Genomic DNA, 19,920 nt, shown 5'->3' with positions numbered 1-19,920 from the left:
TATCCACATAGTGTCAGGGTTCCAAGTAACAGCCCATAGGAAATCAAAACTCCAAGGCAGGGTTCCTCAAAGTATAGATTTATTAGGCATGTCATATTGGCACAGCTGGTGAAAACCCAAATCTGAAGTCCCCCCAGGTTTTCCCCACCCAGTTCAAATCCAAAATTCTTCCCCACATTACACACAACCATCACATGCCCCAATCAGGTCTCTATCCCCATCCCAGATGCCTCCCAACTGGATGAGAGTGTCCTTGGTTCCCAGAAGAAAGAATGTTATTTTGGCTTCATATCCCCCTCAGCTATCTCTACTCCCCCCTCCCTTTCCCACAGCTCTTCAATCTTACATGATTAGTTTCCAGGATGAAATCAGGTATTCTGTGATAGAATAAAGATATGAAAGACAATGCTGGATGTCTGATCAGTTGAGAAATCCATTCTTCTGTGGTTTTCATGCTTCCCTAAATGCATACTTACATGTGATATACTTTTTCATGCCATTAGAATGTTCTAGAAAGGAACACATTTTAATAAAAATGTATATCAAGAAAAAAATGCTTTATGGATATTAATAGGCACTATTATGGTCAGCCTTCCTTCTAAATCAATAATTGATTCTAAGCTAAGCTAAACTTGCTAGACAAGCTCTTCTACTATGTGGAAATATCATGCTTATTTTAGAAAGGCACTCTGCCAAACTAAACATATTATTTATAGCTTTTTCTTTCAGCAAACTTTCAGCAAAGCTTTGTTTATTGGTTTACTGTTGTATCTATTTGAAGTTTGTAATGTCAACCATGATAATCTTAATGAGACTGAAATGCTTCTAATTTTGTAATGTATAATTAGATATTCAAACTCTTCCTTCCAAACATTTGGAATAAAGCAAAAATATTTTTTTATCAGTTGTCAAGATTCGTTAACAGGCTTTTAATCAATAGCTGATTACTGTAAGCTTCTAAAACACATTTTGAAATGTTATAGTTAAATTAAGTGTAATCGCAAAACTGTTTTACTCATGTTGGAAACTGCAGTACTGTATTAAAATATGCATTTATAACCGAGAATGAAATGTGATTTTGTTACCCCATATTCACATGACACATGCAGGAAATGTAATGATTGAAATTGGCTAACCTTTGGAAGATGCTTTATGCTTTTTTTTTTGCATGTCTTGATTTAAAAAATGTTTTCTTTGGCAGATAGCATTTAATGCTTACGTGTTGTGTATTGCATAAATTCACAGGCTGATAACAGCTTTTCCTCTAGTCAGTCTGCTGATCTCCTGCAGTGGACCACAGCTAAAACCATGAAGGTCCTTTCTAACACAACTCTGACCACGAAGGCTGTGTTGCATGCTGTCAGTGATCGACAGTGGTGGAAGAAGTCAATAGCTTATCTTCGACCGTTGCATGTAAGAAGAAACCATATGTTAGTTTTCCGGTTGTTATGCTTTGGTTTGCTAAGTGCATCATTACTTTGTGTTCCATAGAGGATTATGTTACGGGCTTTCATCGGACAATAGAAAATACGCAGAAATATTATAGTCCTGGAGTATGCATTTTCATCTTTGTGCGCAGCTGTTCAGATTTTCCCTTAACTTTATTGCTGGAGTGAAATGGAGAATTAAAGTATAAGTCCCGATATCTTATGATATCTTAACATCTGATGTGATTTTAATAATGGCTTTCCTTCTGTTTCTGAAAGGGTCAAGAGTTTGGAGATGTATTAAAAAACACCTCTGGAGCAAATGCAACAATTGAAAAACAAGGGTGTCATCCATTTTACGAAACTCTGATTGACAATCCATATCTTTCAGATGTAAGTTTAAAGCCTACTAGTACTTTTTAAACATTCCTAATAACCTGACTTACACTATGTTCTGGAGCTAGATAATAGAGATCTTATGAGATCTTATCCAATTAGCATTGGGAAGAGTTAAAGTATTGAATATTAAGTGCATATCTAGCTATAATAATTATTTTAGGAGTAATTGAAATATTTAAATACTCTGCTGTGCCTTAAACTCCTGTTCTACAGAATGAAATAACTTATACCATGTATGAACATGCTCCTTTGGAAAGCTTTGCAGAAGTATTATTGAGAACAGGAAAACTTGCAGAAACTAAAAGTGAAGGACATGATCTCTTTCCTGCTACAGAAGGTAAAATATATACATGTTTATCTGGACATACAATGTGTTCTATTAATATATTAAATAATTTTTATATATTAATATATATACACAACAATGTGAAATCACAGCTGACAGTTCTTTAGATGGTATTGGCCTTCATACACATTGACTTCTTCCCAGGAACCTAGGATGTCATAATATAACGGTATACTATATGTGCTGTATCATCATCATCATCATCATCCTCATGGTTCGTTGCAGTCAGCCAGATGTTTAGTCTGGATTTGGCATTTTTATCCTATCAATTTCTTCTCCAGAACCTCCTTAGACGGGAAGATGTTGTTTGATGGTGTTAAAAATATCATTGCAGGATGTAAGCTATAAAGCTGCCTTTTCCAATTGACTGAACATGATTTTGTCAATGTCAATGGTGTCATTCTACCCATGTCCTAAGTCATGGACAATACATGGAAAATACGTACAGTCATAGTTTGTAATATGGTTAAACATTCAGTCAGTTTAGGTGAATATATGGCAAAGGAATAAAGGTCAAAACATGATAGATTAGATTGTTTATAGTAGATTGAGATACAAGGGTGATGAGAAATTTTGAATGAGGGACAGCCATTATTGGATAGTCTTCAAAAAGGAAAGAAATGAAAGAAAAAATAATAAGAGAGAGAGAAATCCTATATGAAAAATAGAAAATAGACATAAGAAATGCCATGGAAGCTGCTTTGGAACAGAACTAAAACAATTACATTGCTAAGTGCTGCAGAAATTTGTATTGCAGAGAGGGAGAGAATAAGAGGAAGATACTATATAATGCATTTAGAGGAGGAAAGTTTTCAAAGAATATAGTCAAAGGAAACAAGGAAAGATTAGAAAGACTAAGAAAATGCAGGATGGTTTTGATAAAACTAAAAATGATTTTGGAAGTGGATAAGCAGGCTAAAGAATTACATATAAAAGTGATTAAATTAAATGGGATGAAGCTGAAATGGGGGAATGCTGGAAAGAATATATTAGAAATTTGCATGGTATACTGATCTATAATGACAACAACGTAATGAAAGTTGTGAAAATTTTGAAAAAGTTGTAAGACTGCAGATGGAGATGGTGTAACAAGAGAATTGTTGAAATATCACTGTGGTTTGTTTTATGGATTAGTTGTGGAGTTTGTTTAATTCATATATAAAATTCCACTATGTCTGACATTTGGAGGGTTGCCGTTTTAGTGTATACAAAAACTCCAGGGGATTAGCTTGCTCACTGTGCCTGGGAAGCTGTTTGACCTTAATGGGCAGTATGTCGCCTGTTGCAAAGGATGTATGCTTGTCAAAAGATGCTTCAATGGCTGTTAATAGGAATATGCTTTTGCTCTCCTAGTTATATGGAAGTGAGAGTTGGCTATCAAGAGAAACATAAACATAAGTTGAACACGCTCCCGAAGAAGAAAAACGGGAGAAGACAGGATCAGGAATGAATGCATGTTGAATGGATGTGGATTGAATATAAAAAAAGGTAACTGAGACAAAAGCAGTTGAGTTGGTTTAGTCATATTGGCAGTGTAGAAATTTATATAATGGAAACATGGGTATTTGGACAGACAGATACAGAGGATGATGGTGGACTAAATTATAGTTATATTTCCTTTCCTTTTTAATTTATTTATTTACTTTTTATTCTTTTTCCGTGCCTTGTATAACATCGATTATTCCAAAAGGGAATGGCATGATGAAAAATCACACTAATTAATTTTGTTTACATGTTTTTTCCCACATGGACATTCATACAAGGTTGCTCATTTATAACTGACTTGTTTTAATGTAGATAAATGTTATTTGACATTGTTGGCCTAAGAAAATCTATCACTGTCAAAGTTTCCAGGGAAACTGCCGAATATGAATGTACAGGATGATGCCCTATGACTCTGCATGTGTATGATACTTCAGAGAAAAAAGGATCTAGTTCAGAATCTTATCGATTCCTTTTAGTAGAAGTAAGATTCTTCTTTGGATGACTTTTAAGAGATTTTATTCACTTGTTTAGCACTTAGCAGTAGCAGTAGCTCTTAGATTTATATACTGCTTCATAGTGCTTTACAGCTCTCTCTAAGCGGTTTACAGAGTCAGCCATATCGCCCCCAACAATCTAGATCCTCATTTTACCGACCTCAGAAGGATGGAAGGCTGAGTCAACCTTGAGCCAGTCAGGATCAAACTTCCGAACAGCAGTCGACAGTCAGCAGAATTAGCCTGCAGTACTGCATTCTAACCACTGCACCACCACACAGTATATTTATGGTATATATATTTAGTATATTTATGGAATAATTGAGGAGAAAAATCAATTATTTTGATCCACACATTTTGTTTTATGATATAGGATGCTATACATGCTTAGGCAGTGCATGGATCTTGCAAGTTTTTCACATGTATCCTAGCTATAATGCCATATTGCTAGGTCAGCAAGCAAAATAAATGTGGTGATTTTAAAAATATATAGCATAAATCCACCAAAATTTTCCTCTGGTTTTCAAAACTTTCTTTTGACATTATTTGTAAGATTCTTTCCCTGTATTTCAATAGTTCTGAACATTTGCTAAATATAAAACTAAACTAAACATAGAAAGAAAGAAAAAAAGAATCAGTTTTTTTTCTAGTTGAAGTTCCATAACAGATTTCCTCAATTCTCATCATAATCTTTATGTTTTTATTTGTTGATTTTGTGATTTCTCTGAACACCTGATCAGCTTGAGTCTAGATTTTGTGTTCAGATTTTACTTTCTTCTTCTTGATACTGAATAGCATAACTGATGTACAGTATTATGTTTATATTTGCATAGAGTGGAATGGGGGAGGGGATCTAAGTGAGAATTTGAGGGCTTTAAAATTACATTGAACTTCTCTCATTAATAGTATCTGCAAGCTATTCTCTGATTCATAGTTTTTCTGTAATATATATTTCTTAATCTTTGTATTTGAAGAAAATTGTACTATTGTGATTGGACAAAGTCTTATCAGAAATTGTATTGTACTGGATTAGGCTGTTCATTTAATCTGATTTAATTTTTCTTGAAGGGATATTTTTCCAGCCTTTCTTGTAAATCCTGAGGATTGAATCCCTGACCTTGGATCTGCCACATAATAACAATAAACAAAATGACAGTTCATGCATAGTCTTCTACTGCTTTCTTAACAACAGTTTTGGAATATTCAGAGCTTCCTAACTTAGTTCAGCTTCTGTTGGATCAGAATTCTAATAACAGTATAAGAAAAGATTTACGTCTTTTGTTTTTCTTTTTTCACTTAGCACACTTAAAAAGTTCTGCATAATTCCACTAATAATATTATCATTATTATAATTAACCTCCAGTGGGGCATTACCTTGACATGGTTGTGGGGCTTGTGTGCTGTGAGGAAGATCAGAGCTATGTCAGAGGTTTAACTATACTGCGCAGCTTTCATCAGAGGACTCAGACAAAGAGTGTCTCTTCTGCAAAAAATATGGTGAGACGTAAATTACTGAAACCCAAACTGGCTCGGTCATCACCTGGGTCAACAAGAACCGGTCTAGGCGTTGGAGTTTCTGGACATCTGGTGAAAAAATAGGCTACAGAACTCAGCACTATTGGCTGAGCAATCAGGGCCAAGAGCTGCAGAACTACTGGAAGAAAAACTGTTTACCCGTCACAAATACACAGCAATTGGAAAATAATAATAATAATGGTCTGTTATTACAGATCAAGTCTAAATTGGGTGCAATCCCAAAATAATTGTAGCACCATTTGAACTTCATCAGCATTGATGGAATCACTATCAGTCAATTGCAAAAGGCAGCTTTACTTGGAACAGCTTACATCCTGTGACAGTATCTGTAACACAATCAAGAACCACATCTGCCCATTTCTGGTCCTTGATAAGGACTCGATAGGTAAACAAAAATGTCAAATCCAGTCTGAACATCAGGGTGTCTGTACGACAGATTATAATTATAATATTATTATACATTATATACATTATTTTTTAACACCACAATATTGTTCAGCTGGGCAGCTATATAATTTTGATTAAGTCATACATACATACATACATACATACATACATACATACAAACATACATACATACATACATACATACATACATACATACATAGGCATTAGGTGATTAGGGTGCTTAAAGAAAGTCCATGTTGCTTTGGGAGAATATGTGCTTTCTTGTAAAATATCCCATAGCCAGTCCCAGACAGAAATTGTAGAACGTCATTTCCAGTTTGGATAGGCTGTACTTATTTTGATGGCCCAGCAGTCTGGTTTGGAGAAAGGCAGCTGAGTTCGGTATTGCTCAGAAATCATTCTTAGTTCTACTTGTATCTTTCCTCACACTGGGAATACTTACCAGCTGGAGTATTGAATTATAGATTTCAAATATTTCCATAACTCTTTCATTGCAGTAATGGTTTGTAAAATGGTTATATGCTTGCTGCATTCTTTCCCATGATAAATGCTTGATTAATGGTTGAGTCTTGTGTTACATAAAGAGTGATAAATACAGATGTGCTGACTGGCAGAAGCAACTTATTTCACAGGATCGTACTGCTTCTTTTTCTAAATGTTCATAACTTTTATGTCATTGCTTTAGTTTTAAAGACAGCCGATTTGGTAATGTAAATCAGCCTGAAAAATGTTTCAACTCTTCAGTTTGACATCTGCCCTATACTGCCCTATCACCCTGACTGGAAAATAAACCAAAGCATTCTCTCAGGCTAATTATACATTAATTGAACTGATTAACATTAATTGAATGTATACAGTACATGACCCTTATATCTGGAACCAAATAAAAAAATATATAGAACTTAATAGGTTCAAAAGTTGGAGATGTCAACATTTGAACTTTTATGTCTCTTTCTCTTTTGCAGTCCTGTTACAGTTGGCCAGCGAAGCTTTGCCAAATGACATGACATTATCTCTTGCTTACCTGCTTGCTTTACCCCAGGTATGTTCATGGATGAGACGTGCTTCTTTGCTGCTCTAATCTCTTACTTGCTCTTTGTACTATATATATGAATTTAATTTCCTTTATAGGATGAACATACAGAATGCTTCGTCTCAATAAAAAGCACGCTTCTGTTATATTAGGTCCTGAAGAAATTTCAACACATAATCTGATGTGCGGTTGCTGGGGGAAGAAATCATACTTCCTCTTCAGTCTAGTGCACCAGCCTTTCAGTGCCCCAGTTTTGATTCAATTGACACCGAACCACAAAAATCAAGCCGCCAAACCGAATCCTAAACCATGCTACTTTAAAGGTCCAACATTAAAAAGATATTTTTTAAAAAATTCACATGAACAATTTATCAGACATACACAATTGTTTTTCATCTCTAAAATCTTGATCTTTTGTGTAGACTAATATTATAGGCAAAGACTATATAAATTCATGAAATAAACCTTCTAAACCAATTCATTTATTCAGTGAATTAATTAGTTGTAATTTCTGAATATCAGACAGAAATAAAGTGTAACACTGCATACCTTGTCTGGGAATTATTTATTTATTTTATTGTCACATTCACATCTCAGACCAATCCCATCTAGCCAGGCTAATCTGAACTTCCCCTACCACTTCTAGTGGTCAGAGTTGGCACTTACAAATCATTCCAAAATCATTGTTTTTTATTGTCAGACTGTTCCCCGCGTCCCCCAAAGTTATAGGATAGCCAAAATAGAGTTAGGATTTGCAGCTGCCTCCAGCTGTAAGAACTTTTAAATACTACTGCTTTTAGATTTTGTGTTTGAGGCAGAAAAAAAATAAAAGTTTGACTTTGGGATTTGCTGATTAGATACATTTGTTGTTATAGAAATGGCTCGTATATATTAAGTATGCAAAAGCAAAAAGTTGAAGCTGTAATGTTATTATTTTTATTGTACTGCGCCAAAAAGAATTAGAAGTTAATGCTTTTTTTTTCTTTTCTTCCCTTTATCTCACACTTCTTTTTCTCCCTTTTCCCTTCCCCACTATCTTTATTTTCACTTGTATTTTATATTTTAATAAATTTAATAAAAACGATAATTATAAGAAGAACTTAGAAGTACTGGATTTTCGTTTCTAAATTCAAATGAGGCTGTAGACCTCCAGTCAAGCAGAAGAAAAGATGTTTTGGGGTAGGGGCAGGAGAACATCAATTCATCTGAAGCTCTGCGTAACATGTGCAGATCCAAGCAGAATGGCCTTTGTAATTGACCAATGGAAATTTTGTCAACATGCAGATTTTATAAATGCCATCCAAGATTTTTTTTTTTAATAGTAGCCAATATGCTGATAACCATTGGAACCTCCACAGCCCTTTTATACCATAATTTTATTTATTTTATATTATAAATTTTTATATTATTTATGCCATACTCTTTTGATTATTATTATTCTAGAGCAGTCATTAAAGACATGATATGCTTATCAATATAATTTTGTGTTAGCTACATTAATTCTCTTCTTTAAATCTCTAGGTAGTGGATGCCAACAAGTGCTTTGAAAAACAGTCTCCTTCTGCTCTCTCACTCCAGCTGGCAAGTTATTACTATAGTCTACAAATCTATGCTCACTTGGCATCATGTTTCAAGGATGAATGCCACCTCCTTTACAAGGTTAGTTTATATTTATTTTTTTTTCAACAAATACACACTAAAACTAAGCTATAAATCCAATGTGCAAGTTAAATCTTAATCAGGAGCAACCTAGTTACAGTATCTTAGCCAACCTGAATATTGGCCTTTTATCTTGAATCCTGTAGAAGAAGAAAATCCCCAGTGTAGTTTTCCCAAAATAGATTATCATTAGACTTCAGGCTGGGCATGATTACGAATCTGGATTTTCCATATGCTTAAACCCATATTCAGGAAGTTGTTTGTACCAGAAGCTGACAAGTACAATATAGTCAGATAAGTTCTTTATTTTGCAGATGTAAGAACAGACAAATGAATATACCTAAGAGTATCAGTCATCTCTAAGTATGAGAGTGACACATTCCAGAAATATTGCTACCCGATATTAAAACTTCCAGAATTGCTAGGCAGCATGGTTAGACTTTTAATTCTAAAAGCAGTCATTTTAGCTTATTCAGAGAGTACCAAAAGAGGTAAAGCTAATATGTGGATATATGATATATTCCAAGTAGTTCACTTGCTTACTTTTCAGAAATCTTACATTTGTATTTCCTGTTTTGGGTGTTATTTAAAAAGAGGAAAAGTAAAGAAATCCAATTTAGTTCATGTAAAGAGCTAGATTTTGAAAAAGAGGGAGAGGTATACTTTTTTTTTAATATAGGCACAGTCCTGACAATTGCTACAATAATGCTGATATATAGGACTGTTTTAAAAATAGTCTGTCAAGTCCAAAATGTTGATTTAATTTTTGAAGTGGTGATTCTTAAGAGGGATTTTAAGAAAAATTACTGTAGTTAAATGGAAGGATGCAGCAATTCAGCCTTCTTTATATCAATTCAGGAGAAAGAGACCTGTACATTAAAACATGTGTTTGTTGTCAGCATGTATAGTTAAATCTTCAACTTCAAAAATTGGCAAGATAGCAGTGTAGGTCAAATGATCATATTTTGTAGATTGATAACCTTTTACAATTCCAATATAAGTAAAACACACTTTCTGGAATGCAGTTATATAGTATCAAACAAGTAAATGGTGTTTTAATTATTGATAACTTAAAATAAACCTTTATCAGGTTACTGTGAAGAGCAACCAGTAATATTTTATAAAAATAGAATGGGATCTAGTGAAATCTTATAATATGTCTCAGTACTTGATGGAACTAAGTAAATTGTGGATCTTGACCCCACCATGAAAGTGGTAAAGTCACAGTTATATAAAGCAATATTGTAAAATGCAGGAATTTTTATTAGGTATTTATACTGATAATATTTAATTTGAACTACAATTTGGAAAACATTTAAGCTCATTTCAGTTCCATCCAGAAGTAAAAGCTAAATCTTTGTTTGCAAATAAGAGACTTGTAAATTAACAAGGAAAAATAAATTTTACTTATCTTTGAAAAATTGAACAAAATTTGTACATGGAGTAGTTCCTTATAAAGAGATAAAGTTGCCTAACTGAAAATAAAACAAAGTGGAGGTTTGAAAGAAACTTCTATATTTTGATCTTTAAAAAGAAAAAGAACTCACTGATCACTTTTATTTCCTGGCAAAATTGAAATAAATGTTCAAGCTTTTTTGTTGGTTCTGAGGGTACCAGAACTCTTATATATTAAATAAATAGGTTTAAGGATTTGGAATAATTTTTAAGAGTTTGAGTGTTCCCCCACTTAAAAAAGAATACATTTATTCCCTGACAATTTTTGTGATCAATTGTAATTTAAGAAATGCACATAGTACAAAAGTTTGCTAGTGGAGGAATCTGCAAAATTTGAGAAACTAAGGTGGTTTTTTATTGTTGCTGCTAGCAGTGTGTTTTAAAGAGAAGGGGGTTTTTTTGTTTGTTTGCTTGCTTGCTGTCTTGCTTTTCTTTGGAAATGATTAAAAGATATGAAGGTAAGATGTTTTCTCCTCCCCCCCATATGCCCCCTTTTTAATTGAAGACAATTAAAAAATGTCATCATAACATACAAACATGATTAATTGGACAAATGTATTGTGTTGTGAATTAATTCTACAGGCTGACCCCAAAGATTTAATTCAGATGGTCACAAACCATGTTACCAACTCCAGCTACGCGGACTGGCCAGAAGAAATAGCAATTCTGATTAAACATCTTCAGTACTATAATGAACGACTCTTGGATTTCACCCAGGCTCAAATTCTTCAAGGGCTTGGCAAAGGAGTAGATGTCCAAAGGTTTACAGCAGATGGTCAATACAAGAGGGAAACCATATTAGGGTTGGCAGAGTAAGTGCTGTCTACTTTGTATATCTTTCAACCTGTCATATGTAAAATGCAGAGCAGAATCTATATTTTCAACTGCACTTAGTCAAGAGATGTTTGTATTATTATTACTTATTTATTATTTCAATTTATATAGCTACCCATCACAAATCCATGACTCTGGGTGGCTCAGAGCAATTTAAGTTATATGAAAAAAAAAATACAGTAACACGTATAAAACAGTATAAAAAGCCATGCAACAATCCAGACATTAGCCAAGGTATACCAAGAACTGCTAACAACAAGCAGCAAAGCAATTGTACAAGCTTTATTGCATAGCAATAGCACTTAAGCTTATATACCGCTTCACAGTGCTTTACAGCTTCCTCTAAGCACTTTTCAGAGTCAGCATATTGCCCCCCAACAATCTGGGTCCTCATTTTACTGACTTTGGAAGGATGGAAGGCTGAGTCAACCCTGAGCCAGTGCGTATCGAACACCCGGCAGTGAGCGGAATACTGCAATACTGCAGTACTGCATTCTAACCATTGCACCACCACGGCACATTCCTGGTTCCCCAAAGCCGCTGGCAAAACCAAGTCTTTAAGATCTTACAAAAAGTCAGTAGGATCAAGGTCAATTTGATCTTCAGAGATACGACATTCCATAACAAAAAAGGCTCTCTTTCTAGCGCCTGCCTGATGGCATCCCCTAATAGCCAACACCTAGAAAATGCTTCTTGCAATAATAATACTATTATTGCAGATTTGTTTATTTTCATTAAAAAAACTGTTGAATTATCTAGTGATGTTTTAAAAGGTGTAATAAAAACATGTGATTGTTAATGCAATGCATATCACATTTTACAAAGGAGAGGACTCCTGTCTAAAAATATAAGCAGCAGAAAAGGTGCAATGTATTGATAATTTTTTCCTATTCATTTCTTTTATTTATGGTTGAATGCTGTTACTTAATTTATGATGAGGATCAGGAGGAGGTTACTTACATTAGAAAAAGGTTCATTGTACTTCAGTTTGCTGTTATATTAAATCCTGAACATGAACAGTAACTCTGCAATTCTGTGAATGCTTAATGTATCATCTTTAAGCATGCACCATGCAGATCACTATCTACAGCATAACCATCAGTGACATCATGATGGTTCCTTATTTTCACATATATTTTGCTTTTCATAGTATCACTGTCACAGGTTAAAGTAGATTAAAACACAAAACCACACGTGATAGCTGGTTCTATCATTGCTTTAACTGCCAAACCATATGTTAGGAAGACTGCATGGCAACCATGAAATCCTTCTCTGGGGAAACTTTTTGCAGAAGAAGAGATTAGACCATATTTCTTAGGATATCTTATTGTGTGCATCTGGAATATATGTATATATATACTTGATACATAATGGAGGTAGTTGTTGAAATACGACCACTCGTTCAGCGATTGTTCAGAATTATAACAGCACCGAATGAAGGGGACTTATGACCTGACTGTGAAGTTGTGGCTGCTGCAGCATCCCTGCGATCATGTAATTGTGGTCCAGGTATTAGGTGCCCAGCTTGCGATTATGATGTCACATGATCACCATTTGCAACTTTTCCTGCTGGGTTCCCATAAGCAAAGTCAATGGGGAAGCCAGAAGGGAAGATTTGAAGTTGTTCACATAAATCATTCCCACTATTTTTTTCCCAAGGAACCCCACTATGGAATAAGAGATTACAGGAATGTCATACTCCATAGCACCTTCATGCCTGCCAATCTATCCATGCTCCATAGCACCTTATCTTGATCCTTGCCAACCTGCCTGTGTTCAGAAGTGGCCGCCGACAACCCCTGTTGGCTTGTCCATGATCAAAAGTGCCTGCCCCAACTCAGAGGTTCCCACCTGTGGCCCCTGCCAACCTGCCTATGGCCAGAAGCACCTGCCTGTAGTATCCTCCCACAGAACCATGGCACTTGTGTACTTGTGTACTTGTTTGGGGCTATTGCTTCTTCCTGCTTAATGACCCACACCGTCCTGAGGTTATGACAACAACCTGGACTGCTGGGATTGTTGTTGTTAAACAATACAGATATGTGATATTGCATTTCATGCCTGCATTGCTTAGTGATGGAAATTTTGGCCCCAATTGCCATTGCAACCCAAGCACTATCTGTATATATGGAGAGATAAAGAAATGCAGCTGCTTTGACTGAATCTTTGCCTGATGTTTCTGAGACTTGATAATAAAAGCTCCTTGAGTATGAACCTTACAAAATTATTTATCTTATTTGTCTCAAAGTACGGTATCAAGAGCATATCAAGGAACCTTCACATTGCCTTCCAAGGAACGTAGATTGGTACTTCTGATCCATACTTATAGATCAGTGGTCGGTTCCTCCCGGTAGCTGTGTAGCTGGTAGCTGTGATGATATGACATCACCGAACCGGTTCTGCCCCACCTGCCCACCCCCCACGTTATACTTACCTTTTATTTGGCCCCACCCCCAATCTATTGCTGCCTCCTGAGTCCCAGCTGATGCCTAGAGGAAAAAAAACTGTTTAAACTCTTGCCGCGGGGCTTCAAAGGGCCGCCCTACAGCTGATCAGTGTTAAAAGAAAACAAATGAGTAGATCAGTGCCTGCAAAAATACATGAGTAGACCAGTGCCTGCCAAAATACATGAGTAGATCAGTGCCTGCAAAAATAAATGGGTAGATTGGTACAGCTCTGCAAACAGTTAAAAGCCTGGTAGACCAGTACCTCTGCTAAATCCTAAATAATTGTCACATGACCATCAAGCCACGCCCACAAAATAAGCCATGCCCACAGAACCGGTAGTAAAAAAATTTAGAATCCACCCCTGTTATAGATATTTGTGAGAATGTAAATTCCCCATTCATAAAAGGCCTTCCTTGGTTTCAGCTTTCATTAGCAAAATATACAGCTCTTGGACCCAATAGTAATTCCCCAAATGCTTTGCTATAAGTTATATATGCTTCTGTATGATTTTCAACTTTACGCAGTTAGGTTGGCTTTTCAGAGACTTGGTCAAACTTTATATTTTTTTATATTCTTCAGGTTTTTTTTCTGTCAACATCAAAAACAAGATTTATAAGGATGTGAATAGAAAATACTGGTTTCTACCCAGGAGAGTGGGGGTTAGTTAATCCCTACTAGTAATGCATACTGCAGCTTGAGAAGTTTTATATCTAATGATTGCCTTTTTGCTCGACTTCAAATACATAAATAATGGTTCTGGGACCCAAACTGTAGCCTCTGTTGATTCCACATTAATAAAGAAATTACTGAAATGTGAATAATACCTTCATCCTTTTTGTTGTTGTCGTTGAAAACCAGACTTTAGAGACTAGTCCTTTTCACTCAAGTTGTATGTTTTATAATATTTTTAGGGAAAAATAAAAAGGGATGAAAGTTTAGTTTCTGAAGAATTTTATTGCAGCAGCATGTTCCAACCTTACCAGGCCATAGAAACTGTTACTTAATAAAAAAAAAAAAATCCTGAAACCTCTGAACAAGAGGCAAAGCTCTAGCAGTGGAAAATAGGTTGTGTTCAAGTTAACTGGGGGGGGGGGGCTTTAGACTGTCATGGAATTTAGGGTCCATTGAAATACCCTGGCTTAGAGGAATAGATCCTATAGATCCGTGATGGTAAACCTATGGCACATGTGCTGGAAGTGGCACACAGAGCCATCTCTCTGGGCACAGAAGCTGTCACCCGTTGCTCTTCTGGGTTCCGGCGCACTGGCCAGCTGGTCTTCACATGCATGGGAGTGCCGGAAACTGGAAGAGCAGCCGCCCAATATGCATGTGCGCCGGGGTGGTATTTGCTTACCTTCGCTACCAGTTCGCAAATGTGAGCATGTGCATGCACAAGGCCTTCCATGCATGCGCAGAGTGTCAAAAACATGAATAAATGGGACGTGATTACGTCCGGCGCGGGTGGACAGAGTCACCCGCAGCTGTTGCTACCAGTTCGCCCGAACCGGATAGAACTGGCTGAATACCACCACTGATGTCCGTGCCGGAAACCAGAAGATCACATACACTCCGGGTGGCTGCTCTTCCGGTTTCCAGCATGCGCCCATTTCAGCACTCGGTGCCGAAAAGGTTCACCAACACTACTATAGATCCTGTTCTGTTTTGTAGTTAAGCATTTTTCCAACTGATTTTTTACTTAATAGCTATTAAACCTTTTTTTCACATGTGCGTTATGACTTCTTATTAAACAGAACACTTGAAGAAAATGTGTACAGTATAGCTCTCTCCTTGGCTCAACGTTATAATGTCCCACTCTGGGAAGTTCATATGACACACTTGGAATTTCTCTTCAGCGACAGTGGGTAAGTACAGAATATCAGTCTGTTTCGTTTATTTTAAAGGCAAGTATCCAGAAGGTGGAGCTCAAGTGAACATTCCCAACTTGATTAGCTGAGACAGTATCTATAGTTTTGTGCAGAAATACTCAACTCCTTTTGGGTTTTCTGAATGTATGCATGTTTGAGTTTCATGGGGCTCCTATCAAAGGAAGTCTGAATAAATAATATATGAATAAGACTTTCTCCATTTTTTTTCATAAACAGAATAACCCAACACGAAATTTCAGTGTGCTAGGGCCACTTGTATGAATATTTTATTAAGCATTTAAGGCTAATTTGTTCTATATAAATTTCACAAATGTTGTTTGGTCTCATCGCAGTACGTTCTTATTACAGTTTAAGAGACACAGCATAACCACATAACATAAATGTCTGAAGACCTCCAATTTTTATTTAAAAATGTGTTTATCAGTCAGGAGAAGTTTTCAAACCCATTTTTAAAGCTCTGGGACTTTTTAATTCCACAGTTAGAAACTTGACAAAATAACTCAAGAGCAGAGTATAAAATTACTCAGAAAATCACAAAACTTCAAAATAACATCCAGTGATCTATAGGCCTCTCTTCCCTGAGTACATCTTCAGAAAAGTGTGGTAAAAGTGAGATTGATAGGAGAATTACAAGACAGAACATAGAAAACTAAGCAGAAGATTGATGCTGACATTAAGTTTGCCAAAAAACAAAACAAAAAACCCCATGTAGCTGAACACCCAGACCTCTCTGGACAAAAACTTGGAAATTTTCAAGCTGCATTGATGTTATTAGATCTATTTTGGGGTTATTGGAACCAAACACCACTTTCTACTATAACAGCCTCATACTCATATGGATGTGTCATGATTTGGGGATGTTTACTGCCTCAGGACCTGGATGCCTTGCCATCACTTAAAAAAGTAAGAATGCTGCTTTGTATTATAGAACTCTATGAGAGAATATCAAACCATCTACCCATCATCTGCAACCATAGCACAAGTGGGTCATGAAGCAAGGCAGCAATTCAAAATATACAAGTACATCTGCAAGAAATGGAGACCAATAGATGAATTGCTTTTGAATAGTCAAGATAACCATTTGTTAATACATAATGCATAGTATATGCATTTTTTTCCTATTGTTTAATACAGGTAGTCCTGAATTTACAACCATAACTCAGCCTAGAATTAAGGTTGTAAGTTGTGCCAATTGATATGTGGTTCACCATGTAACCAATTTTACAACTTTTTTCCTCTGGTCATGAAGGGAACCCATTTTACTCAATGGGTGTTTTTTCCCAGAAATGGAAGTAAACACTGGTTTCCAGCAAAAAAATCTTCATAAATTGAGGTTATAATGGCTGTGAAGTGCTGCAAATAGCCATAACTGTGGGCTGGTTAGCAAGTGCCCAAAATGCAGTCTGGGGTGGGGGAGTTATATAAGCTATGTAAATTGAGGGGGGGCATCATCAGAACTTTGAAACCAAGTCACAAGGGGTCATGGAGTGTTATGTGGTAAGTGCTTGCTTATCTGCTTGAATTGTATACTAGCTTTATTATTAATATTACGATGTGAAAGTGCCTTTTAAGTGATTTTATAAAAATGAAATGATAAAAATTAAACATCAAACATCAGATACACAACCTGGTGCCTTCCATATGTTGTTAGAGTGCAGCTTCCCTATCAGAAATTACCACCCTAATAACAAAGCCTGGTAACACCTATGGTCTAAAACATGTAGAGAACAGAAGTTTGCTTAACCTCTTCTTGGGTTTTCTGATATTTCTTTCTGGCACATCATTCAGAACCTTTCTTCCTTCTCTTGAAACTATTTGTTCTTTTGTTATAAAATATTACACCTGGAAATTTAGGGGAAAAAGAAATAGATTATGACATAGTTTTCATATCACACCTAGTTGCAACGTGCCTTGGTTAACAATTTATCAATTTAGGCACATAGCTTGTAAAATTGCCTTAGTGTGAGATGACAATGAGCCATTTTGAGTTGCATATGGGAAAAAAATGGCAGGATAAAAATATTTGTAATAATTGTTGGCAAACTGTAGATTAGTAGGTATGAATCCAGTCTGTGTTTGTCCATCCTTGCCTCATTCGTCATTCCACTGATATGTAAGTTACCTTTGCAATGACACAAAGTAGAAAGGTACAGGCAGATTGGCTGAGTGCTTAATTTTCAGTATCTTTAGAAAATCATTAGTTAATACATAGGTCCTACTGCTCTTGCATATAATTCTAGGAGAAATTTAGCTACAGCAACATGTACATGTTGCTAAGCAACCACCCAGTGATTGTTGAATGTTGAACAAATTTTATATCAACAAGAAAGCCATCTAATAACATGGACCTAGGATAAATACTTAACTGATTCACCTTTAAACAGAGGGCTATGAGACAAGGAAGCATAGTGAGTGGAAACAGATGGTACCTCTTAGATGTACAAGTAGAAGCCTAAATCAAGTAGGGGTAGAAGCAAAAGGAAACCAGTCCCATACTGTTTATACTGAATATTCAGTGTACCATTATACTGAATCAAAATCATGTGAAGTACTAGTACCGCTTTACAAAACCTTAGTAAGACCACACCTGGAATTCTGCATCCAGTTTTAGTCACCACATTATAAAAAAGATGTTGAGACTTTGGAAAAAGTGCAGAGAAGAGCAATAAAGATGATTAGGGGACTGGAGACTAAAATATATGAAAAACGGTCGCAGGAATTGGGTATGGCTAATCTAGAGAAAAGAAGGACTAAGGGTGATATGATAGCAGTTCTTCAATATATTTGAAGAACTGCCACAAAGAAGAGGGGGTCAACTTATTTTCCAAAGCATCTGAAGGCAAGACAAGAAACAACAGGTGGAAATTAATCCAACCTAGAACTAAGGAGAAATTTCTGACAGTGAGAACAATCAACCAGTGGAACAGCTTGCCTTCAGAAGTTGTGGGTGCTCCATCGCTGGAGGCTTTTAAGAAGATACATGACAGCTACCTATCTGAAATGATATAGGGTCTCATGTTTGAGCAGGGGGTTGGACTAGAAGAAGACCTCCAGTGTCCCTTCTGATATTCTATTTCTATTCTATTCTATTCTAAACATTAAACTGCAGCTTTATTAGAAAAGCTCACAATTTTGATTCATTTGGACAAAATCCTCACCAAAGCAAGAAATTATACTTAGGATTTTTTTTCTTTTTTCTATTGCTTGAAATCAAAATTAACTTTAATAAATGTTGTCCTGCAACATTTTCATTGTTGCTTTTTATTTTTTTCTTGCTATGTAGCACTGTTCTAAATTACAAATAAAATCTTATAATTATTACATTATTAGAGCATCATGTTTAAATACTTGGGTTTTTTTCAATTATGTCCTTGCTGAGTTTTTAGAACTGTGGATAGTTGTGCTTATGAGCTAGACAATTGGTTTGCAGATGATAGTTTAGGATTTAATGCAAAAAAACTCTTTTTGAAAAAAATGTTCATACTTAATATTGATAACATCATCCAGTATTTAGCAAAAAATAAATTGATAAATCGATGAAATGGGTGATTTCATTTATTACATTTTCCTTTGCTTTCCATGCAGTTTGTCCACAGCTGCAATAGAAGACCGGGCAAAAAGTCTTGGCCTATTTGAGACTCTGAAAACTGTTCCAAAAGCCTTTCATGAGCATATGACCAAATATGTATACCCTATCATTGAAGGAAAGGATCACCAGCGCTTACTCTACTATTTCACACTTCTTGAGAACTGTGTTTGCTCTGAATTTGTGAAAGATACCATCAAACTTGAAACTCACATACGACTACTGAAAAAATTCAAGGCAGTTGCACCAGGTACAAGCGGTTAATGTTCATAACTACTTAACAAAGCTGGATGTCTTTAAAGATTAGGCTGCAGTTCAGCACTTGTTTGATGAATTTAATCTTCTGTGTAGTTGCTTGTTTCTGCCTGAGGTTGGTTTGTGAGTTATCTAAGAAAGAAAGCTGCATATGGAGATCAATTAATTTGGTAATTAATATACATTACTTTAAAGACTGGCATTGATACTTACTAATTGATATAAAGGTATGTTCTTGTCATGGCCTCGTGCTTTAGAGTGATGGCTTCTTACAGGTGAGCACAGACACCGATGTTCATTCTCAGACAGATGGAGGGAGGGAGGGACAGACAGACAGAGCCATGATTGACCACTTTGATAGAACAGATAAAGAAGGAAAATGGGAAATGCACAAGATTGTTGTGTAATTTTTTTTTAACAATCTAATATTCCTATAGGGGAACATTGGCTTAAATTCATGGTAATGGTACATATGTTGACTTCATTCATATTATACAGTATATGAGTTAAGATGATATTCTGGAGGGGATGCCTATATTTTACATTGGGGTAGCAACGACTGCCTCAGTTTGAGCATTAGACTGATATCCCAAGACTTTAATGCCTACCACCATTTCTCAAATAATGGATTTGGAGACCTTGTGACATTTTTGTCATTTTTTATTCTTT

General features: G+C 35.8%; 1 protein-coding gene across 1 annotated transcript in view; it reads left to right on the top strand.

Annotated features, from left to right (window-relative positions):
- NBAS (NBAS subunit of NRZ tethering complex) overlaps nucleotides 1-19,920 on the top strand; it is a 151,367-nt gene that overhangs the window by 91,611 nt on the left and 39,836 nt on the right. The window contains exons 36-43 of the mRNA XM_070955550.1: nucleotides 1,246-1,413; nucleotides 1,707-1,820; nucleotides 2,040-2,163; nucleotides 7,061-7,137; nucleotides 8,650-8,787; nucleotides 10,825-11,054; nucleotides 15,276-15,386; nucleotides 18,996-19,246. Coding sequence (XP_070811651.1) covers nucleotides 1,246-1,413; nucleotides 1,707-1,820; nucleotides 2,040-2,163; nucleotides 7,061-7,137; nucleotides 8,650-8,787; nucleotides 10,825-11,054; nucleotides 15,276-15,386; nucleotides 18,996-19,246 — 1,213 coding nt within the window. The remainder of the gene's footprint in view (nucleotides 1-1,245; nucleotides 1,414-1,706; nucleotides 1,821-2,039; nucleotides 2,164-7,060; nucleotides 7,138-8,649; nucleotides 8,788-10,824; nucleotides 11,055-15,275; nucleotides 15,387-18,995; nucleotides 19,247-19,920) is intronic.

This window comes from Pituophis catenifer, unplaced genomic scaffold, assembly GCF_029215685.1.
Source record: "Pituophis catenifer annectens isolate HBS135680 unplaced genomic scaffold, rPitCat1.0.hap2 SCAF_1, whole genome shotgun sequence".
In the NCBI taxonomy this organism is placed as follows: domain Eukaryota; kingdom Metazoa; phylum Chordata; class Lepidosauria; order Squamata; family Colubridae; genus Pituophis; species Pituophis catenifer.
Note: the sequence above shows the minus strand (reverse complement) of the source record. Positions and strands in the feature narration are given on the sequence as shown.